The 27,707-nt window shown below is 40.7% G+C and overlaps 1 protein-coding gene across 3 annotated transcripts in view; it reads right to left on the bottom strand.

The window, feature by feature from the left end:
- The window catches only part of THSD7A (thrombospondin type 1 domain containing 7A), a 437,061-nt gene that overhangs the window by 147,460 nt on the left and 261,894 nt on the right, over positions 1 to 27,707 (bottom strand). For 2 of the 3 annotated variants that reach the window (XM_073333830.2, XM_073333834.2), the window contains exons 4-8: positions 24,027 to 24,275; positions 21,765 to 21,946; positions 16,927 to 16,995; positions 10,867 to 11,022; positions 4,827 to 5,030 (exon numbers count right to left, since the gene is read on the bottom strand). In XM_073333830.2, coding sequence (XP_073189931.1) covers positions 4,827 to 5,030; positions 10,867 to 11,022; positions 16,927 to 16,995; positions 21,765 to 21,946; positions 24,027 to 24,275 — 860 coding nt within the window. The remainder of the gene's footprint in view (positions 1 to 4,826; positions 5,031 to 10,866; positions 11,023 to 16,926; positions 16,996 to 21,764; positions 21,947 to 24,026; positions 24,276 to 27,707) is intronic. The other variant, XM_073333832.2, reaches the window with a different exon arrangement.

The following is a 27,707-nucleotide window of genomic DNA, read 5'->3' as shown; positions in this document are numbered from 1 at the left end:
TATAAAATGATGGGGTCTAAATTAGCTGTTACCACTCAAGAAAAGTTCTTAGAGTCATTGTGGATAGTCCTCTGAAAACATTCTTTCAATGTGCAGCGGCAGTCAAAAAGGCTAACAAAATGTTGGGAATCATTAGGAAAGGGATAGATAATAAGACAGAAAACATATTGCCTCTGTATAAATCCATGGTATGCCTACATCTTGAATATTCCATGCAGATGTGGCTGTCCCATCTCAAAAAGGATATATTGTTAAGTGGAAAAGGTACAAAAATTGGCATCAAAATGATTAGGGGGATGGAACAGCTTCTGTATGAGGAGAGTTTAATAAGACTGGGACTTTTCAGCTTGGAAAAGAGATGGCTAAGAGGAGATATGATTGAGGTCTATAAAATCATGACTGGTGTGGAGAAAGTAAATAAAGAAGTGTTATTTACTCCTTCTCATAACACAAGAACTGGGGCTTACCAAATGAAATTAATAGGCAGCAGGTTTAAAACAAACAAAAGTATTTCTTCACACAATGCACAGTCAACCTGTAGAACACCTTGCCAGAGGATGTTGTGAAGGCCAAGACACTAACAGGGTTCAAAAAAGAACTAGATAAGTTTATGTAGGATATGTCCATCAATAGCTATTAGCCAGGATGGGTAGGAATGGTGTCCCTAGCCTCTGTTTGCCAGAAGCTGGGAATGGGCAACAGGGGATGGATCACTTAATGATTACCTGTTCTGTTCATTCCCTCTGGGGCACCTGACATTGGCCCCTGTCAGAAGACAGGATACTGCGCTAGATGGACCTTTGGTCTGACCCAATATAGCCGTTCTTATGGTAAGCTTTCCATCAGGGCTGCTCTTAAAGACATGCAGTGCAAACGATGGCTTGGATCTCTTCACCATTGGTGGCACAGCTGCAATTTCCTGGCTAGCCCTATGCTTTCTTACAAGCAGCAGAACTTGAGGAGAAAAATTCTCACTATGGAAATGTGAGGCTTTGCTCTAGGTTTTAACTCCTGGTTGCCATCTTTCCTGGTGCTAAAGATTGCATACAGTGTAAAATGTGTGTAAACTTGGATGCCACTATGGGTGTTAATTAGAGCTGTTGGAAATATCCATTAACTTTCTGGGGCCCATTTCAGATGTACTACAAGTCATATTTCTAATATTTTCCTAATTTTAAGTGGACTATTTTAATCCTTTTTTTGAAAAATAAACGTTTTGACTTTGAAGAAAGAGTTTTCATTTTCAGAAACAAAATATTAAGAAAATAAGGGTTCTCATAATTTTGTCTGCTTGGTGGACTGGTTAGACAGGGTGAGAAAGACAGAAAGAGGAAGAAGGAAAAAAAGGGTAGACACATTTGCTAAAACAAAATATTACCAGTGGAGATGGAGATTGCACATGTAAGCACTCCTTGGATCTACAGAAGAAAGGGGATACGTGGAGCAGGAGATAATTGCCAGTTCCAAAGGAGAAGAAGCAAAAAAAGGGTAGAAACATTTGCTAAAACCAAATATTACCAGCGGAGATGGGGATTGCACATGTAAGCACTCCTTGGATCTACAGAAGAAAGGGGGTACGTGGAGCAGGAGAGAACTGCCACTACCAAAGGAGAAGGAGCAGCAATAACAGAAGTGCAGGAGGAGCGGAGCTGGAGGAATTAACTTGTAAACAGTATGCAAAGTTCTGGGGAAGCCACATATTGTTACCTGCCACCTCTGCAGGTGATGATGCAGGGAAATGGCTCCTGTGGAGGCACCCTCAGCAACAGTGCCAAGTTTAAAGTTCCCCAGCTCTGGCTCAGGTCCCTCCCGATAAACAAGAGGAGTAGCAGCTACTGCATCCACCTCCTGATTCCTCAACCACACCTGTATCTGCATCATGGAGGAGCTCACCTCAGAGAAGGTGAGCAGGCCTGTCAGGAGGAGAGGATGGCCATTGAGCAGCTGAAAGTGGCCTTGAAGGAGAGGAAGACGGCAGTGACAGAGAAACACAGAGTGGTGGCCAAGTAGGAGAAGAACCTGGTTACCAGGGACCAGGAGTCCTTCCAATGGATAGCAAGATGTAGGAGCACCCTTTCTCCTCTGGATTCTCCAGGATTCTCTTCTACAGCATCAGCCCCGTCACTGAGCCTCATACAGGAAGCAGATCTTATTGATCATGAGGACAGTAGAAAGAAGGAGACCTGTTCCTCCATCACCTCCTTTTCTTCCTCTTTTGAGGAGGAAACTTCTGGGAGGGGAAGGTGGTGAATAATGTAGTAAAATGAAGTAACTAGATGATTTAATAATCTCTCTTGTGTACTGTGTCTTATTTATAGGTTTTTAAAAAAAATTTGAAAAAAAGAGTTTGAATGACCATAGGCTGTCGTTATAACACTACATTTACATTTATTTAGTGACATCATGCCATCTTAGACCATTTCCAGCAGCTGGCCGGTATTGACCAGTCAAGTATCAAGTATAGTCAAGTATCCCTCATAGAAATTCCTCCTCCTCTTCTGACATGGAATATGTTTGACTTTGTGCATCTGACTGTTTCTGTGGAACACCCACATCTACTGGAAGAAGCAGCCACCACCGCTTATCTGTAGAAGCGTTCTCAGCTGGACACATACTGTCTGTACTCTGGCAAACCTGAATGTGGCTGAAATGCGCACTAACACGCATTCTGTTGCACTTATTGTAAAGCTTGCAATGGGCCTCAAAACATACACACATTTGCTGGACCTGATCCCATGGCCCATTACATTATTATTTAGTGATAACATGCTTTCACAAAGCTGTATTGCACAGCTGGCAAACATTACCCTGTGACAGCCAAGAAGGACCCCAAAAGCTTCTTCTGCCAATGCTTCCTCTTCACTTCATGAAATATACAATTTATATCTCTCTTTGGGACACACACAACTACAGTAATGAGCAATCACCATTCCCCTCACTCAGAAGCAGTGTCTGTGCCCACTATCCAGCCTCTATCACAGAGACCAACACAGAAGTCAGACTACTCGCTGGTAATAAGACAAATGCACTCACATCACAAACTATAGGTGTACACTATTTAGCAACAAACTAAGCTGATCAGCAAGAATTTAGAAAGATTCAGAGAAAAACAACAGGGTTAATATCGGAAAAAAAAAATAACCCCAAACCCTCCCAACTTAAATTCTGTCCTAAGTCCCTCACAAAGGGCCTGATCCAAAGCTCATTCAAGCCAGTAGAAGGACACCCATTGACGTCAGTGGCCTTTGGATCAAGGTCAAACAGAGCAGAACTGCCTTCTCTGTAAAAGGTTAAGGTTAAGTGACTCAATTACTTGCTCCCAAATATATTACAGTTACAATCATCCAGTTAGGGGATAGGAAAAGTTACACTATTTAATGACATATTAACTGATCAAAAGTTATAGAGTTGCAAACAAACTCTACCCTCTCCCCACAAAGAAAAGAAAAGAAAAACAAACAAACCTAAAATCCAGTAAAATTAAAACCAGGCTACTTTCTTTTTGTTTGCATATTCTACTGAATTTGTTTGAAGAAAAGAAAACTTCAACATCACAATAGTTAAGCAAAAATATTCGTTTCTGACAAAAGGCCACTTTGCATCAGAAATTTTTTTCACACAAAAAACCTGAAACAGTTCTACTATTATTATTACTAAGGCAGAAAGGGAATATCTTGGGCGAAGGAATGTTGCTGTGCAAGGAGGGTAAGACGTAAGTAATGTTTTTGTGTCATTCTACATTGTTACTCTCATTCTGGGACATAAAAACCGTTAGGAACTAAACACACGATTCTCTTAGCTATGTACACAAAAATAAAAGTTACACTTTAATTCTTAGTTTCTCCAAACTCAATTATGAAACAAAATCTAGAGCCAAAGCTCAAACCCAGATACAGAGTCTGTACAAGTAATCAACTCTAATTCCATGTGCCCAGTTTAATTATAAAACAACATTTGGTGCAGCTGCTAAACACTTAGCAGGTGACCTCTCGGTTAATCCTATATATGGTACTTACAGGTCTCCGCTCTACTGTAGCCAGTACAATTATTTTTAACGTATATGCAGCTTTGAGTAGACTACATTACTAATAGAGAATGGACACTATCCCAACATTCACAAAAGAGCCTTTTGTAGATTAAAATATTTTTTAGGTGTCTAGCTTTCAAAGTGAGTTGTTAAGACAATGCTATGCAAAGCAATGTTTTTCTTTCTTTCATAAAAGATAATTGAATAATAGTGGTATTCTTCTTGCCTGCTGTAAGTTGTTATAGCTAGAAGGGCAAGCGAAGCAAGGCAGACTGATGCATGTCACAGGCTGTCAAACCAAATTCATAGCACACATCATACTTTGTTTTTTAATATAAATAGACTATTGAGCTCCCAGATATTTCCAGAGGCAATGCACTTTACTTTGCTCACCCTTAATATTTATTTGCATTTGGACTCTGTGGGAAAAATTTATCAGTGGAATTACATCAGGGAATTCAATGAAGTTACGATGGGAAGAATTTATACTACTGGGCAATAACTCTCTGTCTTCCTGTTCATTTTTCATTTACTGTTTATTTTCAGCTTCCCTTTCTCAAGAGGCCACTCAAGAAGCTTTATCTGAAAAGATCTCTGGAAAGAAGAGCCCAGTGCTACATCAGTTGGTGGCCACACCATACGTGGCCTATATAAAGAGCAATCAATACTACTCAAAAGGCTTTGTCTCAAAGATTGACTAACTTGAGAGAAATAAGCAATGTTACATTTTCACTCTGAATCTGTCTCCTCAGAACAAGCAAGTGACTTAAACCATACATTTGTTGAGCAAACATCTTACCATCACTGTTGATACAGACCACCTCTGGAACTTGAGTGCCAGGCCCACACTGCTTCTCATTGTCTGGTATGCACTCTTCTAGTCTCACTATTCGCCAGTCATAGCAAGAAGGCTCCTCACATGGGATAGCTTCAAGCAGATGAGGGCAATTTCCTGTCCCTCCAGTAGGTTCATTTGTGATGGACCGCTTCCTTAATTTAAAACCTGAAGTTAGAGTAAAACCAAAAAGATAAAAAAAATAGTAATTCAATATAAAAGTTAAAATGAAAGCATTTGTATCTGCCAAAAGGTGAGTGAAGGGTTCTGTGTTTCTTCTGTAACAGTCAACAACGTATTTAAAGCAATAAAGGCAGCTGTGTTCATTACATTCCTGAGATACTAGATGTCACCAACTGTAGGAAACAGTTCACTTAAATGAGGGCTTGGAATGTGTCATGGTTATGGGGCTAGCTGTGCTTTCGACCCCTTTTTGTCCCTTGGAGTACATCCCTTAGTGGCTTCCGGCACCTCACTCTGACTGGAACCATGTGGTCCAACCACTCCTTTTTAGGTTGGGTCTCTTGGCTAACCCCCCAGCCCCCACATCTTTTCCCAGCCTGTGTTAATTTAGTAGGCCCAACTGAGTTTGGTACCTGCAATCCTCCAGGAGCCCGCAACAATGGTTGATTAGTGACTCAAAGCAGCTTCTTCAAAACAAAGCATTTATTGTGTCACACAAAGGTACCAACCATGCAGAACAAAGGGTTACAACAACCAAGAGTCCTATATGCACATTTCCCTTTACCTATACCTTACATCTTTCCTTTCAAGCATTTGTAAGTTCCCCTCAGCCCAACTAACCCCCATCTCCAGGTGCGAGCAAGAGCCTGCGCTCCTCATAGCATGGTCTCTCTGTCTCCGTGTGTCTCAGTCAGTCTGGGTGTCAGCCTTAGACTGCTAACAACCCGCTCTCCCAGTTCTTTAGAACAACTTCATTAAGCTTCTACTATTCCCTTTTATCCTGGGTTTTTGTGTGCTCCCCGCCTCCAGACTGGCTGCATCTAGCCATTCTCCCAGTTAATGGTTTTCCCATTAATTTCTTAAGGATTCTTGGTACACTATATCATAGCACCTTATCTTTCTTGTTTCTTTTCTTGTTGGTTTCTCCCTTACAGCCTACTTTGATTTAAGTGTCCTCCTTCAGGCAGGATAACACCACACAGGGCATATTATCTTTATCAAAAAATAATACCTATAACTCCCTCACTCTCCACAACATGTAAATCAAGAAGGAGACTGTTTTCAAATATGTTTATTTGTAAATGCTAATCCCATACAGATAATTTGGGTTCAACAAAGAGTTTTTTTAAATGTATCATGATTGTTTACTAATTAATTTAAAAACAATGTATTTCAGTTCATCTTTATATTTTCGAAGATTGCTTCTGCAGTTGTGCATGATTGTCCGAAAGAGGCTCAGAGAGTCTGCAACAGAGGCCTCTGGTTTGGCAAAAAAAGTTCAGAGGAGTTTTCTACAAGTGCAGCTACTACAACATTGGAGGCAACTGACAATACAACCGGTGATTCTCTAACTACTGAAAGCCCATGACTGAAATATGTATTGAGGAGCCTGCTCCTACTTCTGACAGTGCACCACACTGGTAAGGAGATGTGGCCTCTCTGAAGGACTGAATCGGCTTTGAGTTAGCAGGATGTCCAGTAAAAATAGCGAGAGCTGCCTGAGGAGGAAGAATCTCTGACAGAGAGCTGAGAGAGCAGGAAAAAGCAAAGAAGGAACAGTGGGGTAGGAAGAAAATGAAGCGGGGGGGGGGGAAGGACAGAGATGAGAAGAAACAGGAAGGGAAGATGGGACAATAATGGGAGGGAAAATTAAGAAGCAGAGATAGGAGGAGAAGGGGAAAGGAAAAGGCTGACAAAGGCATATATATGATTAGACACAGGAGAAGAAAAAAGGGATGCAAACTGTGAAATAGGAAGAGGGGGAGATATGAATAGGTAAGAGAGGGAATGAGGGGTGAAGAGGAAAAAAGGGGGAAATATGGGAATAGGAGTGACACAGTGACAAAGGGGTGAGAAAAAGGTAGTGTTTGCTTTCCACTAATGAATTCATAACACTATAATGCACAAATATTTCAATCCAAGCAGCATAAGCATCTAAGTGTTTCCCAAAGAAGCACATACGGAAAGTAGTAAGTACAAGAGAACTGGTGAAGAGGAACCTAGGATTTACATGTTCACAATGTAATGCCTGGATTCCTCCCATCTCACTGTCAAGGTGCCTTTGCTTACTCCAACGAAACATCCATTCCTGCTACCTAGTGAATTTATGTCAGTGGGAAGGAAAGGAGAAATCCCAGTCACATTCATGGGTGAATTTGCAAACAGTCCTGCATCTGACCACTGAATAGTACTAGGAATGGGTGTGATTAAGTGGAAGATCCAGGTTATTCTAAATCTGCAATGCTTGAGTTCCCTTATCATGATCTTTAAGTGCAGCTCTGCTTCTGACACTAACAGCAGGAAAGTTGGAGTCACATAGGGGTTAACTAGAGGAAAACAGAGTAAGACAAAAGTTGATTAGAAATATTGATATGGGAAATGAACGCACTAAACAGCACATTGCTGCTTATGCTTTAACTAATATACACAATTAACTATCGTATAGGAAAACAAGATAGGCAAATATGAACATATGAGAGATTCCTTCATGTGTATAGCTGTTTACTATACAGGGAACTGTAACTCTGAGTCTATGGCTGACCTATTCAGCTATTACAGATCAATTCAAGACACGAAAACAAATCACATGGGGTAGCAAATTACAGGTCTAGAAATGAGAAGTTTATCTCATGAGACTATAGCTAGATGGGAGAAGCATAAAATGACTTATGTAGAAATTTTTTTTTTTCAGATTTGACTTTAAACCTCACCCTAGCATAGAATCGTCAAAGATCAGATTTTTATCCGATTTCCCCACTTGAGCATTACCCACACCAGGACAAACTGGGCAGAAATACTGCAATCCACATCCAAATGTGAAAATATATGGCAAAGATTTTGAAAATAAAACAAGCAGACTAAAAGGACAAATTGCCTTTCTCTATCCATCCCTAAATTGCAGCAGAAAAGTTAAATCACATCACAAAAGACAAAAAGAGGAAGCTGAATTCCCTAGTGCCAGAGAAGCTGATTTGGGGCAGATATTTTCCAAAAAGCACATACCACCATCCCCTTACTAAAATGGAGACAAAGTCATTTCAGGTTTTTTCTACACAACAGTAATCACTACGGATAAACTCAACCAACTCCAATCTCCAGCAGAGAAGCTGTGGGAAAGCAGATCACCATTTAGACACACCTTTGCTCTCCTTCTAGCCTGCCCACATAGCTAAATTTCATGGTCACATATAGTTTGATGAAACCCCATCGTATCATGTTCCCCAAATCTAGAATACAATAAAGACTGATTCAGAACAGCAGCAAGGAAATGCATCTCCACACTATGAGTACAGCCCTTCCAAATTCACAGTGTATTCTGGTCAGTTTTGTGGCCGGATGGTTTTAAAAGTAGTCAGCTTCATGATTTCAGATATTTACATATGAAATTTCACAGTTTTGTAACTGTGGGGAGTCCAAACCAAAATGGGTTCATGGGGGGTTGCAAAGTTATTGTGTGTGGGGGATCCCAGGATTGCAACCCTCACTTTTGTGCTGCAGCCTCCAAGCTTCCTGCAAATAGAGGAGGTTCCCAGAGGTGGAGGTAGGTACGATCTCCCCCGTGCTGCTGGGAGTGCCCCAGCAAGGGCAGATTAAGGCAGGGGCCCCCCAACCAATTTGGGGGGGCCCCTGGAAAAATGGATACTCCAGCTCCAGAAGAAGCCCTCGGGGCAGAAGCCCCAACCTAGTCACCCCAAGCCCTGGCAGAAGCTGGAGGGGCTGAAGCCCCAAGCCTGGGCTCTCCGGAGCCCAAGCTGGAGCAGTAATGAGCAGAAGTCCTGAGCCTGGACGCCCCGACCACAGCTGCGAGGGGCAGAAGCCCTAAACCCCAGCAGGAGCTGCTGCGGGAAGAAGCCCTGAGCCAGGAGTCATGGGGGCTTGGGGTGGGTGGGGGGGCGCGGAAGCCCAGAACCAAGCTCTGGGACTGCTGCAGTGCAGAAGTGAGGGTGAACCTCACTTCTGTGCTGCCTATGGAGGTGGGTCTGATCTTCCTACCAAGAGCATCCGTGCAGGGGAAGGACAACTCCTGTCCCTCCCCAGTCTGGCCAGACTAGCATCTAGGAGCCCCTGGCTCCCAGCAGCATGGGGAGATCAGATTTCATGGGGAAGGGTTTATTTCATGGTCCATAACACATTTTTCACGGCCGTGAAATTAGTAGTACCCTAACTATCAGTCCCAAGAGTAAACCCTATAATTACAATGTAGCTATACAAAACAATAAATAAGAGCTATGGAACAGACTGCAGCTCAGTTCATACAATCAGCTATTTGGAACAATTTCATGCTGAAACTATTGTACTATAGATGTCATTTATCTGCTGAATAACACCTTTGTACCTATCAGGGAGGAAGGGATGGAGCTGTTCCCTGGAAAGGTTTGCACATTCTCCAGAAGTATTAAACCCCTTCCACTTACACAGAGCTAAGAGCCTGGTCTGCATCTGCCAATCTTACCACCCCTTAGATCTTCTCTGTGTTGAAACTTTGACAATATACATTAGAATACATGGAAATTAAAGTGTAAGTTTCCTGATATCCATGTCTTCAAGTTAAAAAATGGCATAAAGTGAGCTGATAGCCTCAATGTATTTTTAGCAGGCAAGTGTCCAAATCAATCTGAAACACAGACATATCCGCAAACATTTGGATGGTATAAAATACATAAATAACAAAAACAGCAGCACTAAGAATAATAGGCAATCTCACTGTTAGCCTCAAAAGAGATGACACGGAAACTGAATTGTTCTGTCACCCTTAAAAATGATCAAGGTTGAGTCACATACACAGGAGGCAGCATTGTTTAGCTTGTACCCGCCTTTCTGTTCTGTGTTTGTACAGTGCCTAGCACAACTGGGTGTTGGTCCGTGAATAGGGCTCCTAAGTGATACAGTAATATAAAGAAGTACCATCACTATCTGTGCACAGACTGAAGTGATGCTGGTTGGAGAGAGAAAACAACCCTAAAATATGAGGATTAGGGCTGTCCCTTTAAGTGACTATGTGTGCCTGGCATTTGTTATGAGAGTTTGCAATCAAGAGGGTACAACTGGATTCTCTCTGGTGTTAGATGATCACACAGCAACAGCGACTCGAATTTCTTTTCTCATCTCTGGATGGGAGGTGGCAGTCTCTTGTTTGGATGTGGACCTTGATATTGTGATTCACGCCTTTGACACCTGGAGAGCTGATTACTGCAATATGCACTGAATGGTCTACACTTTAAATACCCTTGGAAACTGAAATGGGCACAGAATACATCAGCCTGCCAGTTAAGCAGGGTCTGAAGGGTACTCTGCAAATGAAGCTTCTGCTCTAAGATTTGAACTGGTGGCCTAATGGTCTACTGGTCATTTTTTAAGGTGATCTTGACTTGTAATTCCCTGAATGGCTTGAGACATTCCTACTTCAGAGACTGCTGTTCTCTTGTTACGTGACACAGCCACAACTGTGATCTGGAGAGAGATTCATGCTGGATCCCCCTCAATTTAAGAGGAGGCACTCAACTTTGTAATTGTCCTGAAATAGCCCAGATCTGTTGACCTACAGAACTAGAAAGTCCATCTCTTCACCAAGGCCTTTGGGGAGGAAGGAGAATGCTGAGAGGTGGTACTTATGGGTGGGTTTGTTTGGGTTTTTTTTTTTGGCTGGTTATTTTCTGATTTTTGGAGTCTGTTGTGCGCTCTCTCTTTCTGATATAAGTATGAATGTCAGTATTGTCAAAGATCCCTAGAGTCTTGGAAATATTTTTTTTCAAGTATTGTGTAAAAACTAAGTAAAATAAAAATGTTTTTTGAAAAGGAGAAATTTAAAATGTGTACATACCCTTTTTGGCTTGCTGGTCTTCACAGCTTTCATAGGTGCACGGTCCCCAAGCTGACCAAGCGGACACTTCACATTCTATTGGACAAGGGTTATGGCACAATTGGGTGGTGCTAGGTACAGGTCCCGTGCACAGTTTCCGATCCACAGGCTTGGAAGCTGTATACAATAAAGATAACATATTTTTAACACTTGTATAATTCTTTGCTGCAAGTTGACACCACTACTTTTCAGTGAGAAAATCTTCTGTCTCAACATTTTAATCTGATGAAGTAAGGGTAAAACTACTCTCTTAAAAATAAATCTAATGAACTCACTGCATGGACTGAGTCAAATCAGATTATGTGGAATCAGGAAGATTCCACAAATATTGCAGTATTCTCTAGAACCTAGCTCTTGCAGTTAATGAATGGAGTATATTATTACAGTAGTTCTTCACATTGGCCCCCATGCAAATCAATGTTTTGCTCTCTTATTAAGTGCATCTTTACTGAACCATTGAACCAACAGAAGTGTAAATTTTCATTCACTTTATTGTATTGTAACTTCAAAGCCTAGTTATAATCACATAAATCCTAACCCTTCAACTGCAAACCAAATCAGAGATACTGATTTTAAATCACTGAAATATAATGATGACAGAGTCTATTTGCTTTCTTTTGACTCTAAAGCCCTTCCATACTCACAGAAAACCACCCGCCTGTAGAAGTTGTGCAGTGGCAGCTTTAGTTGTTTTAAGGAAAACTGTATTTAACATGTATTCTGTGCACAGCTTTTAAATCTAGTACATAGGTATAATTGTTTTAATATATTACTTCCAGCAGTGTGTAATCAGTCCACACGGAAGGTATGTGAGCAGGCAGAAACCCTGTTTCTTGTGGACCAGGGAACACCCATAAGAGAGCAGAACCACCCTGTTCTCCTACACTGAGAGCCAGGATGCAGCCTTCACTGTCCTCCCAGCACGTAGGCACAATGGGAGACCTCTCCTAGCATGCTGGATATATGTATGCATCTGTCTCCAACCAACAAATGCATTACTTTATTGCAATCCACTTTTCTTTCATAAGATCTTTCATAATTCAGCTCCTCACAAAATACTTAAAACTAAGCACAGAATATAGATCAGCCATTCAGATGACCTCTGTCCAATTGACTAAAAAGATGTGATTCCCCAAAGTTAAACATCATGACTGATCCTCAGAACTGTGCTCTCAAAACAAGAGTTTAATTAATTAGAACTCTGTTCTGCCACCGTTACTCACCTTAAGGAGTACCTTATGCTGCATATAATCCCACTGATTACAACTATCTGTGGAGCAAGATACTACTCAGAGGGAGTACGGGTGACAGAATCAGGCTCTTGAGGAGCACAGTAACACAGCAACAACAACAGAGGCTAGATGAATAAGCTGCATGCTGTTGTTAAGGTAGTGGAGTCCCTTATTCACATGTACGTGTGTTGCATGCACCTGCTTCTGCCTGCCTGGCCCTTCAGGTAATGTACATCCCTTTAGCCACAGGTCCACTAGTGGGCAACTGGAAGCTACATTTTGAGAGGGAGGGAATGAGAAGGCGGCATCCTGTGGAACTGTCCTTCCCATCCTTCCCATGAAGCAAAGCTGCAGTGCAGAGAGGGCAAATACCTGTTAAACATACTCCAGAACTCCCATTTTCTAACACAAGATGACAACGCTGGAAAGAAGTATTCTAACTATGCTATGGTGCTATGGTGGGGCCTAAACCTTATGACACTGAAGGCTGCATTGGCAATTTTCCAGAAGCCTCAAGTCTGTTCCTAATGTGCATGATCATCTGCATAAAGTATATAACTTGTAGCAGAAAAATAAATGTAAACAGACATAATTTGCAAGTAATTTTAACTTTATTGGATAGTATTTAATAAACCGGAGTTAGCAAGTCATCGCCACTTATTTGTAACCTTTATCTTGAACCTTGAGGTCCTTACAGAGCTCTTATTCAAACTACCCTTGAATTCATTGGGAGCTTGCATAAGTAAAGGCAGAGTAAAAGAAAGAGTCATTTGTCACTTTAAGGCACAGCCATACTTTGTGGGCCTTGTGGAGCCCCAGCAGGAGCACAGGGAGGTGTTCTGAAGAATGCCTCCCAGAGCCTTTTGATGCACAAGGGCAGGGTACCCACTGCTATGTTCCTTCATAAGGTGCAGCAAACTCCCTTCGGTGCACCAGTCGTCCTCTTCACTGGTATTTTGAACTATAAATTACTTCTTCCTCTTTAGGAATAAAGAGGAAACCATTCCTGGGCTTCCACAACAGCAAGGACTGCAACTGTGTTTGGCCAGAAGGCTCTTTGAGCCCTCTCCCATTGGACACCTGTACAAAGACCAGACATGGTATGGCCCTGAGTAAAGACTTCAGCTTCTCTTCCATGAAGAATATCAAGTACAGTATGCTATTCATATAAGACCTGTTGAAAATATCAGCCACTTCAGTCATTCATCTATAAGGTATCCAAAGCAAGAAATGCTTCAGGGATATGTAACTAGTACAACGCAACACAATTTTATGCCATCTTGTTTACTATCCTTTAGTGTAACATGAAGTGTAAAGTTGTTATGAACGACCATGTCTGCTACTCATTCAGGTTTATTGAAGTAGCTTGAGAGACAAAAAAAGTATTGCAGTGGTGGGAGAGAATAATTATTTGGAAATGTTTCCTGTATTTTAAGATTCAGAATGTGCATTACACTGCATTATTCAGAATTTCCTTTTTAGATGACAGCAAATTAAGCAAACTTATCCCCACCGAACTTTGGTTTTATTTCCTTTGTAGCGATACTGTAGCACAAAGCACATTACAATGATGCACAGTACAAATATACTGCTTATTCAATCACTCCAACTCAACTCAGTCAAATTTCTCTGCACATGGAAGTAGAAAAAATTTCTAGGTAAAAACTTGTTTTCTTTTCTGCTCCAAAATGCAAATTTGGGTTGAGCAAAACATTTTGTAAATTTGCATCACTTTTGGTTAATTGTTTCTGACATTAAATTAAATCCATCGCCCCGCCCCCCGCCTGTTTTGATTCACCAGAAATTCCAAAACATTTGGATTTTGGTTAAACCTGAATCTATTTATTTTTCAAAACTGTCAGCAAATTGAAAAAAGCAGTTCTTCGCATCGCTCTGATTCCCAATGTTCATCCCTAAAACACTGTTTTAGCTAAAAAAATCATCAACAGTAATAGTTACTGTCTGCAAGAAACTTGTCCGGGCTTGACCAGCTTCTCTGATGCATCTCAAATAAATGTTGTGTGTAGAATATACAGTGAATGGCACAACACATCTCTGTGCATGACAAAGAGGCATTTCTCTTCAGCCATCATTTCCCCAGTAATTCCACCAAGTCCCTGTGCCTATCTGAACGCCTATTTCAGTGCTGCCAAAGTCTCAGCAGAGAGAGAGAGTTGAAAAACCATCCGATATAGCAAGTCTCAAAAAGTAAAAAGCAAACAAACAAAAAACAGGAAAAGATTTTTTGTTACTATTATCTTCTCATGCATGATGTGACCTCTGTTATATATATCACTTTTCATCCAGAGAGCTCCCAAACCACTTTGCTAGCTACATATCTAGGATTCATTTCAGCCAGAGGTGCTCAAGTATGATAAAGATTATTTATCTTCTTTACAATAAACTGCTGAGCTGTGGCAAGCCTGAACATTAGCATCTCAACCCCTTTAACTTCAGTGGCTTTCCTCCAGATTTACACCAGTGTAAATGAGCTCAGCATCTGATCCCTTACTGTTTGACTGGAGATGATTTGAAGAAGCAGCAGCTACTGGACACAGAACTTCACAGTCAAAAGATGTTTCCCCTCCCATTGCTGCCCTTTCATATTTTCTTTTCATGCATTTGTGGTAGAGGTTGTGAATGAGGGTGCTTGGTTCTTTCGTTTCCTGTCAGTGGTACTGAACATTGAGTCAATGCTTAATAATACAAGCTCTGCGTGTTTTCCAGATATTTTGCTCAAATTTTGGACACATGTGAGAACAAAACAGAATGTGTTTTGCTAACAAGCTCTCACTTTCCCCCTGCCAGACTAGAACATTAGGTTCAGGTTTGGAATGGCTTTCAAGTTTGGGCTGGGAGATTAAACAAAAACCCCAAACAAAAACACACACACAAAAACACCATCATTCTCTGCTGAACTAGGAACCTCTCTCTCACTGTGTTCTAAAAATCTAGAACTTCCCCTTTCTCCTAAAGTGGGATAAAAATCAAGAAAACTCAAAGTGCTTTTCTGTGCCCACTTATGGGCTGCTAACTCAGTGTCTCTAGTCCCAAAGAATATTACCTACTAGCAAGTGCCTGGAAAATAATTAACTATTACCCCAGGAACCCTCTACTGAGCTCTATACTGGGTAGACAAGTCACTGGAGAACTTCATACAGTAAGGTAGAAGCCTATGAGCAGGAGGACTGTAGAGTAGCTAACATTTTAAAAATTATCACCACAAAAGCACAGACTCACCTCTCTTGGTAAAGAGTGGGCTAAATTCACCAAGGATGTGCACCAGCTCCTCCTCTGGCAGAGAATCCCAGCTGACCAGTGTGGCCCCAAAGTGGCCATCATGCGGTCACAGCCAGAGTGATGCTGGGGATGAGGTAATTCATTGCATTCTCTGGGCCGCTTCTGCCAACAGGGCCAGAGTGTCACAGGAAGAGCGTCTGTACATCCATGCCCCAGCAAGAGCTCACCATTTTTTCAGGACACTAGTTGCTCTACTTTCACAAAAGCAGAACAAATGAGCATTTTAAAAAAGCTACACTAACAAAATAGACGAAGGATAACATCACGAGTTTCCTTCCCAGTTTTGTGTAATGTATGTGGTAAAGTTTATTGCCAAACTGTAAAGCCTACTACTTCAGACTCTGCTCCTGCAAACACTTAGGGCTTGTCCTCATTGCCAGGGAGATCGACGCTGCTGCAATCGATGCAGCAGGTGTCGATTTAGCGGGTCTAGTGAAAATCCACTAAATTGACGGCAGAGTCCTCTCAGAGAAGGTAAGTCAACCGAAGATCATCTCCCATTGATGCAGTGCAGTGACGACACTGGGGTAAGTCGACCTAAGCTACGTCGACTCCAGCTACATTATTCACATAGCTGGAGTAGCTTAATTTAGGTTGGCTTACCCCAGTGTACCCCTTACACACCTATGTATGTCTATGAATGTAAGTAGTCCCTTTCAGTTCAATGGTTAGGTACACAGTTATATCAATTTTGCAGATGGGTAAAGAGAGGCAAGGAGAAGTTGAGTGATTTGCCTAACGTACATAGAAAATGAGTGACAGAACAACAGAACCTAGTAATCCTTTAATTTCCCCGTTCCCTGTCCTAACTGCTACACATGATACTCCTGCTCAAACGTAAACTTGTCATTTCTGAACTGAAGATAGAAAATTTCTGAACTTGACTTATAGGGATGTATCAACCCCAAAAGGCTAGAAGTTTTGGTTTTGATAAACATCCAAAGTTCAAATTCTTATCTTAAATTATACAAATATCCTGAATCAGCCAAACAGATCTGGAAATAGGGCTGCCAACCCTCCAAGATTGTTCTGGAGTCTCCAGGAATTAAAGATGAATCTTTAATTGAAGGTTATGTCATGCAATGAAAGCTCCAGGAATACGTCCAACCAAAACTCACAATCCTAGCTGGAAATAGCAAAGGAAAGTGGAAATTTTGGAAGACCAAAGAAATTCCCAGCACTTTAGGGCCAGGATGGGGAACAGAAGTGAAAGATATTTATCAGAACTTTTAAAAAAATGGATAAAGGTTTGGGTTGAGTCTGTGCTACCAATTTGTATTTCAGGTCTGGTACTTGATGTATAAGTATTTTGCCCTCATTTCTTTTATTATCTTGAACCTTATAAGTGAGAGCTCACAGGTTCAGTAACAGAAACTGTTTTAGAGAGAAATATACTTTTTTATATATAGCCAACATAGTTCTCCAAGGGGACAGAGCCTCCTGGCACACTTTTGATTGAAATGTCAGGTAGAAGGCCTTAATTACCTACCTGTTATTTCAAAAGTGATTGATAGAAGTGGTGCAGCACTAGACTTCGACGTGCTCTGTGACTGACTTTCTGAAATAACAGGGAAACACCACTATGAGTACGTGAGAATGGAAGTTTTCAAAACAGCCTTACTGAGATAGCATTAGCTGTTTATGAACACAGAGCTACATTGTAAGAAGGGGTTTCCCACTGCAAGGGTTGGTGGGATTTTCCACCTCCAGTTCTTGAATCATTGCCTGGTTTTAATCACACTGTTTAATCACGCCAAATTGCTGTTTCTAAGGGTGCACAGAAGCTGCTTTAAAAAACAAAACAAAAACACAACACTTTTTAATCTGTCTCCAAAAATGGAAACGTCCCCAGAGCTTTTTAAACTAAAACTCACTTCACCCCTAGTTTGAGCTCTTGAAAAAAGTGTTCTCATGTTTATGCATCCAAAGACTAGTTACATTTTAAACAGCCTTATGGGGTCTATAGAGATTACCTCCTGATGGGCTCTGCATATTCCTGTCACATTCTGATAAGGACAGATTTCACACCAGCCTGAGACAGCAAGACTTCACAGTCAACCAAAATCCTGATCATCATTCTGAACAGTAAGCTGTTGCTGAATTTATTGTTGCCTCTCTTTAGCTGAGAGTTTGTCACTCTTTACTTCTAAGGCAGGGGCACCTAAACTTGGTCCCAGAGGAAATTTGCCAAGAGCCCTGGAGCTGCAACTAATTGGTATTAAATGAAGCAGACTGAAGACACCCTCCCTCATAAATACGCAGGTGCAACCGATAGAGCACAGAAGTCTCAGCAAACAATGCTCCATCATAATACAAGCAGATGTATTAAAATGGATGCTGGGAATGGTAGTCTCCACAAACTGCAGTGCCCACATTAAAGATGCCCCCCACTAGAGAACTCTGTAGGCTGCAAGGTGGCCACCTCTATTCTAAATGCTTAACTATGCATGCCCAAGTCAAGGATGTCCCTTTTCCTGGAGTGTGTGGCTGTATTTCTTTGTGGCAATGTAAATTTGTACCATAGAGCTGCATAATGTATAAAAATAAATGTATTCAGAATTGTGGGCTAAATGCACTTAGTATAATATACTGTCTTGAAGGATTTCTAAATTATCAATGGATAAATCGTTCCTTTCAAGTTACTTTTTGCTGCTGGGGAATAATGTATGTTAATGTAAATTACTCACTGAGGTTTTGTTCTTCAAAAATGCATATAATAATATAGTTGAACTCATTAGAAAACTATTTTATGTTAACTATATAGAGCTAGGTGCTTATAAGACCCCAATCACCACATCAACCATTCAACTCATTAACACTACACCTGTTAAGCATGGAATTTTTATTATTCACATTCCACAGATGGAAAAGGAGTACTTGTGGCACCTTAGAGACTAACCAATTTATTTGAGCATAGTCTCTAAGGTGCCAGAAGTACTCCTTTTCTTTTTGCGAATACAGACTAACACGGCTGTTACTCTGAATTCCGCAGATGGAAACTTTTTCCAAGATCACATATGAAGTCTGTGGCAAAACTAGGAATTGAACCCAAATCTCTCAAGTCCATTCCAAACACCTTAACCACAAGATCATCCTCCCGCTTTCATGGTGTCACTTGAATTGATATGTGGACAGAGTTGGCATTGGGCTTTGTTGCAAGGATAGGTTCCTGGGTTAGCGTTTCTGTTGTATGGTGTGTGATTGCTGGTGAGTATTTGCTTCAGGTTGTGGGGCTGTCTGTAAGCAAGAACAGGTCTGTCTCCCAAGTGACACCATCATAGGACCTAATCACATCAGCCATGCCAGCAGGGGCTCGTTCACCTGCACATCTACCAATGTGATATATGCCATCATGTGCCAGCAACGCCCCTCTGCCATGTACATTGGCCAAACCGGACAGTCTCTATGCAAAAGAATAAATGTACATAAACCTGACATCAGGAATCATAACATTCAAAAACCAGTTGGAGAACACTTCAACTTCTCTAATCGCTCAGTGACAGACTTAAAGGTGGCAATTTTGCAACAGAAAAGCTTCAAAAACAGATTCCAAGGAGAATCTGCTGAACTTGAATTAATATGCAAATCTTGGGAGACAGGCCAGTCCTTGCCTACAGACAGCCCCGCAACCTGAAGCAAATACTCACCAACAACCACATACCACACAACAGAACCACTAACCCAGGAACTTATCCTTGCAACAAAGCCCGTTGCCAATTGTGCCCACATATCTATTCAGGGGACACCATCACAGGGCCTAATAACATCAGCCACACTATCAGAGGCTCGTTCACCTGCACATCCACCAAAATGATATATGCCATCATGTGCCAGCAATGCCCCTCTGCCATTTACATTGGTCAAACTGGACAGTCTCTACGTAAAAGAATAAATGGACACAAATCAGATGTCAAGAATTATAACATTCATAAACCAGTCGGAGAACACTTCAATCTCTCTGGTCACGCAATCACAGACATGAAGGTCGCTATCTTAAAACAAAAAAACTTCAAATCCAGACTCCAGCGAGAAACTGCTGAATTGGAATTCATTTGCAAATTGGATACTATTAATTTAGGCTTAAATAGAGACTGGGAGTGGCTAAGACATTATGCAAGATAGCCTATTTCCCCTTGTTTTTTCCTACCCCCCCCCCAGATGTTCTGGTTTAACTTGGATTTAAACTTGGAGAGTGGTCAGTTTGGATGAGCTATTACCAGCAGGAGAGTGAGTTTGTGTGTGTATGGGGGTGGGGGTGTGTGTGAGAAAACCTGGATTTGTGCTGGAAATGGCCCACCTTGATTATCATGCACATTGTAGGGAGAGTGGTCAGTTTGGATGAGCTATTACCAGCAGGATAGTGAGTTTGTGGTTTTTGGGACGGGGGTGAGAGAACCTGGATTTGTGCAGGAAATGGCCCAACTTGATTATCATGCACATTGTGTAAAGAGTTGTCACTTTGGATGGGCTATCACCAGCAGGAGAGTGAATTTGTGTGGGGGGGTGGAGGGTGAGAAAACCTGGATTTGTGCTGGAAATGGCCCAACCTGATGATCACTTTAGATAAGCTATTACCAGCAGGACAGTGGGGTGGGAGGAGGTATTGTTTCATATTCTCTGTGTGTATATAAAGTCTGCTGCAGTTTCCACGGTATGCATCTGATGAAGTGAGCTGTAGCTCACGAAAGCTCATGCTCAAATAAATTGGTTAGTCTCTAAGGTGCCACAAGTACTCCTTTTCTTTTTGCGAATACAGACTAACACGGCTGTTACTCTGAAACCTATGCAAACTAGATACCATTAACTTAGGTTTGAACAGAGATTGGGAATGGCTCAGTCATTACAAAAAGGTAGCCTGTTTCCTCTTGTTTTTTCCTACCCCCCCCAGATGTTCTGGTTTAACTTGGATTTTAACTTGAATAGTGGTCAGTTTGGATGAGCTATTACCAGCAGGAGAGTGAGTTTGTGTGTGTATGGGGGTGGGGGGGATGTGAGAACCTGGATTTATGCAGGAAATAGCCCAGCTTGATTGTCATGCACATTGTGTAAAGAGTTGTCACTTTGGATGGGCTATCACCAGCAGGAGAGTGAATTTGTGTGGGGGGGTGGAGGGTGAGAAAACCTGGATTTGTGCTGGAAATCACTTTAGATAAGCTATTACCAGCAGGACAGTGGGGTGGGAATAGGTATTGTTTCATATTCTCTGTGTATATATAAAGCCTGCTGCAGTTTCCACGATATGCATCTGAGGAAGTGAGCTGTAGCTCACGAAAGCTTATGCTCTAATAAATTGGTTAGTCTCTAAGGTGCCACAAGTCCTCCTTTTCTTTTTGCGAATACAGACTAACACGGCTGTTACTCTGAAATCAGTCATTACACTAATTGAATCTATTTCCCCATGTTAAGTATCCTCACACCTTCATGTCAACTGTCCAAAATGGGTCATCTTGATTATCACTTCAAAAGTTTTTTTCCCCCTGCTGATAATAGCTCCTCTTAATTAATTAGTCTCTGACAGTTGGTATGGGTACTTCCACCTTTTCATGTTCTCTCTATGTATAAATATCTTCTTACTATATGTTCCATTCTATGCATCCAATGAAGTGGGCTGTAGCCCACAAAAGTTTATGCTCAAATAAATTTGTTAGTCTCTGAGGTGTCACAAGTACTCCTGTTCTTTTAGTTTGCAGAGATTCTCTTCATATAAACCTTTTTTTTCCCCCTTTTTCAATTTTGGGAGTACAAATCCACACAAGCATCAAGTTGAGTTACAGTTTTACACAAAAACAAGAACTCTACCTGAAAGTCAGCCAAAACCATCACATTTTGTCTGGTTTCAAGTAAAAACCAAGTTTATTGCTCTTTTTGAACCTGTAAAGTCACTTCACATATATATTTCCATGGTGACTTTACACATGCATTTACTTTTTTCTCTTTCTAGGTGTAACCTATACAAGCACAGAGAGGTTAAAATGACTTGCACAAGGTCACAGAAAATCTCTGGCAGAACCAGGACTAGAACCCACAGTTTCTGACTCCCAGTCTTGTATGTTTCTTACCACAAAACCATCCTACAGTTAAGGAAGCCTTCAGGAAGTCTTATGAAAAAACAGTTCAGAGTAAGATACGGACATTTGCAGGATAAAGAATGAACCCATCCCTCCTGGAATTAAATATTTCCATTTAAATTAGATTTTAAAAAATAGATCACAGTAACCTATAATAAAATAAGACACATGTGACAGAAGACAACGGAGGTCAAAAAGCTCCGGCATGCTGAAGTGTTCAGTTTTCACACTAATTCAATTGCAAGTGAATGAAATTTACCTTCTTTTTCCTTGAGGGTATTTAAATAGGAGAGGAGATTTTCATTAGCTTGCACACAGTACACCTCACGGGTTTGAATTCCACCTCCACACAGAGCTGTCTGATTCCCTCGTCTTTTGTCCTGTTGGCTAAGTAAAGGGTCAACACGACATTCTGTCCACTCTGTGGTTCTCCAGCCATATCTGAATCAAAGTAATTGCAAATTGGGTGAATTAATTCTTTAAAACATGTAAAGCCACACAAGGTAATATTTGATTATACAAGGCAAAGTGCCCTAATATTTCTGACTCATTATCTAGAAGGATTGGCTCCCCAAAAATCTTTATTTTACAGGTATGCATGAGATTTGATATTCTACACTGATGGAACTATTTTCCTCATTATTTCATTTTTGAAAAGGTTACATTTAGGAAGATCTTTATTTAATTTTAACCAGTGGAATTTATTATTTTACTGCAAGAAAGAATAATAATGTTGCATGGAAAGAAATTGAGTTTTATGCTCAGATCTGCCAATCCCCAGATTTGTGACTCTTAGCACTTGTTTAGAACTAGACAGCTAGAATAAAGCAACATAAAACAAAAATCAGAGAAATGTGCACACTGAGAAACATTAGCCCCGAAAGAATAAAAAAGGAAAAGCCTCCAATTTACCTTTGATAAGAAGCATGAATGGTCCTCCTGCATACCAAGGCAAAACTATAATTGTACTTTTTTTCCCCCAAAAAAATTATTTCAGTGAGTTCTTTTTTCACCATCAAGAGTAAGATGGCTTCTCTGCAGTGCTCAAGCCTCCCTGCTGAGTACTGACGAATGAAGAGAAGCTGTGAGCTTTCTCATCAGCGAGTGCATAAGAAAGAAGGTCTGTGACTCCAACTTAAAACCCCAGTCAGACTTATGAATTGAAAGAAATGTCACAGGATTCTCTGCCCAACAAGTACTTTAAGAAGATATGAAGGGTATCATTTCCTGATGCTGCTGAAGATGGAGAATGATGATATTTCTCCTCTTCAAGGAAAATTATGTTCCATAGTCAAAATGCACAGATGCAAAATGGCATAACATCAAATGCTATTTCCCCAACAGCTCTTCTCAGGCAGATAAAGAAAAAGCACAGTTGTGACTATTAATATTAATCTCAGTTAGATGCTAATGATGAAAGCAATCTCCTGAATCTAAAGTACTTGCTTGCTGTCAAACTTCCTACACTCTAAACATAACTAAATTTATTTATTACCACTTTTAGCCTCTTCCCCTTTTAGAGCTCAGTCTTGCCTTCTTTAATCAGCCTAAACTCCCAATGAAGTCAGATAGGAGTTTGGCTACTCAAGGAATACATACCAGCTTCTTACTGTGTAAGTCACTTGGTATGTGATTGTGTGCCCTGTACTTCAAACAATAATGGATTCTAGAAGGAAGGATCTGTGGGAAAAATAACCACTGAATCAATAAATTGGTTTTACTATGCCCTTAAAGCTGGTTCAAAGCAGTGCACATAAGTGTACCAGTGTGTATACACATGTTCACATTTACAAAGTCAGCATTTACAAAGTCAAGTGAGATATTTCTCTATATTTAGAGTAGGAAGTAACTTCAGTACAACTGCAACTAAATGCAAATGTTAGCTTTAGTGGGATCGCTGAATATGCACACATATCAACCAAACCCTAGTATTTTCTTTTAAATTTATTTGTACTGTCAATCAAATCATTTTCAATGTCTTGCACTCTCCCACTGGAAGTACAGTATTCATTCTGATGGGGTGGGGTACACATTAACAGTTTGGATCAGTTTGGAGGAGCTATTACCAGCAGGAGAGTGAGTTTGTGTGTGTATGGGGGTGGGGGGGGATGTGAGAAAACCTGGATTTGTGCAGGAAATAGCCCAACTTGATTATCATGCACATTGTGTAAAGAGTTGTCACTTTGGATGGGCTATCACCAGCAGGAGAGTGAATTTGTGTGGGGGGGTGGAGGGTGAGAAAACCTGGATTTGTGCTGGAAATGGCCCACCTGATGATCACTTTAGATAAGCTATTACCAGCAGGACAGTGGGGTGGGAGGAGGTATTGTTTCATATTCTCTGTGTATATATAAAGTCTGCTGCAGTTTCCACAGTATGCATCCGATGAAGTGAGCTGTAGCTCACGAAAGCTTATGCTCAAATAAATTGGTTAGTCTCTAAGGTGCCACAAGTACTCCTTTTCTTTTTGCGAATACAGACTAACACGGCTGTTACTCTGAAACCTGTCATTAACACTTACGTAACACACGGCGCCACACCATCTCCTTGAGAGCTACATTGCTCTGTTTCTTCTAGTTCTGGGCATTCACTTTCACTGCCAATAGGAAACTGCTTAATGGTCCGTGTTCTTGTACGATTTCCTTTAGGGGATGTCATATCAAAACATGTTTTGGAACAGGGGCTCCACTCAGACCACTCCGACACCTGGCACTCCTTAGTGATCACACAGGACTGGAAGGTAATTGGCAACTTGTCTTGTTGGCAAAAGCTGTAAAAGAGCAGCAAGTTTTTAAATACCTGTGTCTACAAGCAGTTATGAATCCCTATACGAATATGCTATTCCCTGAACTGAACAATGAACACACTTAGGAAGCACTTATTTCTGCTGAGATCTGCGGATTATTTTGAAGACATGTTAGGCCACATCTTGTAAGTCCTCATTCACACAAAGCTTCCTCTGACTTTAATTGTCTAAATAAGAATTGGGTGAGTAAGATTTTGTGGATATGGCCAGTCAAATACCGTACAGCACAATGCTTTTTAGGGAGAGAAAAAGCAATAATGTTTTAAAGAAATATTGGGGTCAAATGTTAAATATAAATTTTTACCTACCTGTCTTCACTGTATGATAATAAAATAAATGAAAACAAATCACAGTTTCCATTACTTTTTTTGTTTTGTTTTTAGTTCCACATTGGTTTGTTTGGCATTTTTGAAAAAAGGAATGATCAGCATCAGAGGTGCTCACAATGTGAAAATGGCTGGTCAGACAGTGCTGGCTCCTCCTCAGTGGCAGCTGATCAATTACTTTAAAAGACAGCTACAAATACATTAAATACTTTCCATGTAAGCAATTGATATAGTTGCCACAGAGACATAACATAATCTGTAGGAGTCTGAAGGGAGTTGTTGTGGCTGTATCAAGATATAGCCCACACTATGAAATGGAGCATAAATGTGGCCTTCAATTCCCTTTTCCTAAGGCAATCTATCTGCTTCAACTCTGTCTGAGGTTGGCTTCACTCACAATGTTATATAGACTTTCAGGGAGACTTATGTTCCTAAGTGCCTACATAACTTTGGAAAGGGGACTTCTGTTCTTTTGAAAAAAATTATTCTACAGAGAAAAGTTAACCCGTTTGCTTTATAGTTTGATTCACAATAAGAAAAAAAAAATCAACAGCAAAACTCAAGTAAAACAGCATCTTGACTAGACTGGTCATAATACCAATTCTTTAATCATAGTTATAATAATTCATATTCATCATACTTGTTCTAATATAGGCTACTCAGTTTTGATTTAACTGTAACCAGTCAGGAAAAGATCTACAGTGACGTGTAGATAGTTCAGTGTAAACTCTGCTCAGTGTATAGCAACAGTAAAAAAAGCAAACAAATGTTTTGATGTATTTAGAATGGTATAGAAAATAATACTGAAAATATTATAATGTCATTACACAAATCAATGGCATACCTTTCCCAGGAATACTATATTCATTGCTGGTTATTTTATTTAACACAAGATATAGCAGAAAAAGAAGGGGGTCTCAACTGAGGCCAAGATCTTAGCATGATTTTAAAAAGGATTCAACATTTATGATGGCTATATTAGGAATGAACACATATTTTATATGAATATGCTTCTGCTTCATCATAAAAGACAACTACTAACTTATGGGGGAATATGAAAAACTTCCCTTGGGGAAAAGTTATTCTATACTAGACCATTATGAGATTTTTTGCACATTCCTTTGACGTATCAGGCACTGAACTATATAGACCACTGGTCAGATTGGGTATGGCAATTTCTATGTTCCTAACAGCAGGTACATATGTATTGATTCTGCATGGAAACACTTTTTAATGACTGTGAACAAGAGCCATATTCCATGTGGATTCTTATATGTACAGTGTTTGTGGATCCTTCTGGATGAAAGGTGCTAGACTACCATTCCCCTCCCGAGTTCCCTACGGATATTAATGGCACTTTTCTAGCAAATAATATTCGAGTGGAAAGTATGCATAAAGAGCAGACAAACAAATATACTCTTCAGCCATGTTTGATCCTAGGGGAATTTAATTAGGGGCCTACCTTGTCATAGTTTCATGCACAGAATTGGTGTTTAACTACACAGCAGCTTTGGTGTGGATCAGAGGCAGATTATCACCTAATAATGTGGGAGAACAAAATATAGACCTAAATCATATGACTAGGATTCAGTGTTGTATCTCCACAAGGGCAAGTAGGACAAAGATGGATTTAAGTTACCTTTTTACCTAATTATTATGGGCTTCTCCAGGAGCTGGTGTAGCCTATAATAATCTGGTGTAGCTGGCGTAGCTTCTGGAGTAGGGTAGAGCAGCCAGAAATTGTTCTACTTTATGAATCCTCTCTTCATTCCACCCACTCAAGCTGCCTATGGGCTGGTCTGCAGTCCAGGACACCCAAGAATCCCCGGAGTAGCATAGGCTATGAATATTCCTCTCCTGTCCCCTTCCCGCCCATGGCACACCCTCTAAACTAGGCTTGCAAGGGGGGGTCTGCATAGTTCTAGTTTCAGTGCTCTATGTAGTACTTGAGGAGGGCAGTTCTGTCCCACCAGGCTTTGGGGCTTTCACAGCACCTGTACACTTCTACAGGAGCCCTACAGGGGCTGTAGCAGAGTCCAGAATCCTACTCCATGAACTTACCATTTCAAGTAGGACACTGGACAGAGTTACAAATGAAAGAGAGAGAACAAAATGTGAGAAAAGTATAAATATATTAAGGGTGAACTGTAAGGCTAAAGTGAAAACTGAGCTGAGCCCAGACATACATCCTGAATGCCTATACTAAGCAGGTAGTTGGGAGCATTTATCAGCAAAGGAGCATTTTTCAGAAGGTATTTCTCTACTTTGTAAAATCATCTGGTATTTCTTAGTTCACCAAAGACCTCCATAGAATGCATCATCCCATGATATCCCTGAAAACAGGTGCTTGTAACACACCAAGTGTCTTACTAAAATCAAGTAAAAAGAAAAGGAGTACCTGTGGCACCTTAGAAACTAAAATTTATTTGAGCATAAGCTTTTGTGAGCTACACTCAAGAAAGCTTATGCTCAAATAAATTTGTTAGTCTCTAAGGTGCCACAAGTACTCCTTTTCTTTTTGCAAATACAGACTAACACGGCTGCTACTCTGAAACCTAGTAGTTTGGTTCATCTTTTGTTCTTCCATATTAATAGGCCAGATCCTGACACTGACTTTCATTCAAAGCTTTCATAATGTTGGAAATTCTGCACATGAGAGCGTGGCAGGAGATGGCCCTTAACTAACTTCCCCTTTGACTACAAGGTGAATGAACAGCAAACTTCATACACATGCAGTTGAATGTTTACAATAATTTTCTCTCTGGGGAAGTGACTGTCCCTTTCTAAACACTTGAGTATTACAATCCTTAGATTTGTCTTCTCCGTTGTTTCACTACATTTGTTATAGCTTGGCACCAGCTGTCAGGTTGAGTGAAATGTTTCCTCTTATGGTGATGCCAACATCAGTATCTGAACTGATTAGCGGAGGAAGCCTAAATATACCCACAATGCATTGGCAGAATAGCCTGAGCCTCTTCTGGGACTTTCAATTGGCTTTGTAGATGAGCACCAACCCTTCCAAAATGTGAACATTTGCTTTACAGAAACAATGTGGGTAAGGTAATATCTT

Source organism: Lepidochelys kempii, chromosome 2, assembly GCF_965140285.1.
Source record: "Lepidochelys kempii isolate rLepKem1 chromosome 2, rLepKem1.hap1, whole genome shotgun sequence".
Lineage (NCBI taxonomy): Eukaryota > Metazoa > Chordata > Testudines > Cheloniidae > Lepidochelys > Lepidochelys kempii.
Note: the sequence above shows the minus strand (reverse complement) of the source record. Positions and strands in the feature narration are given on the sequence as shown.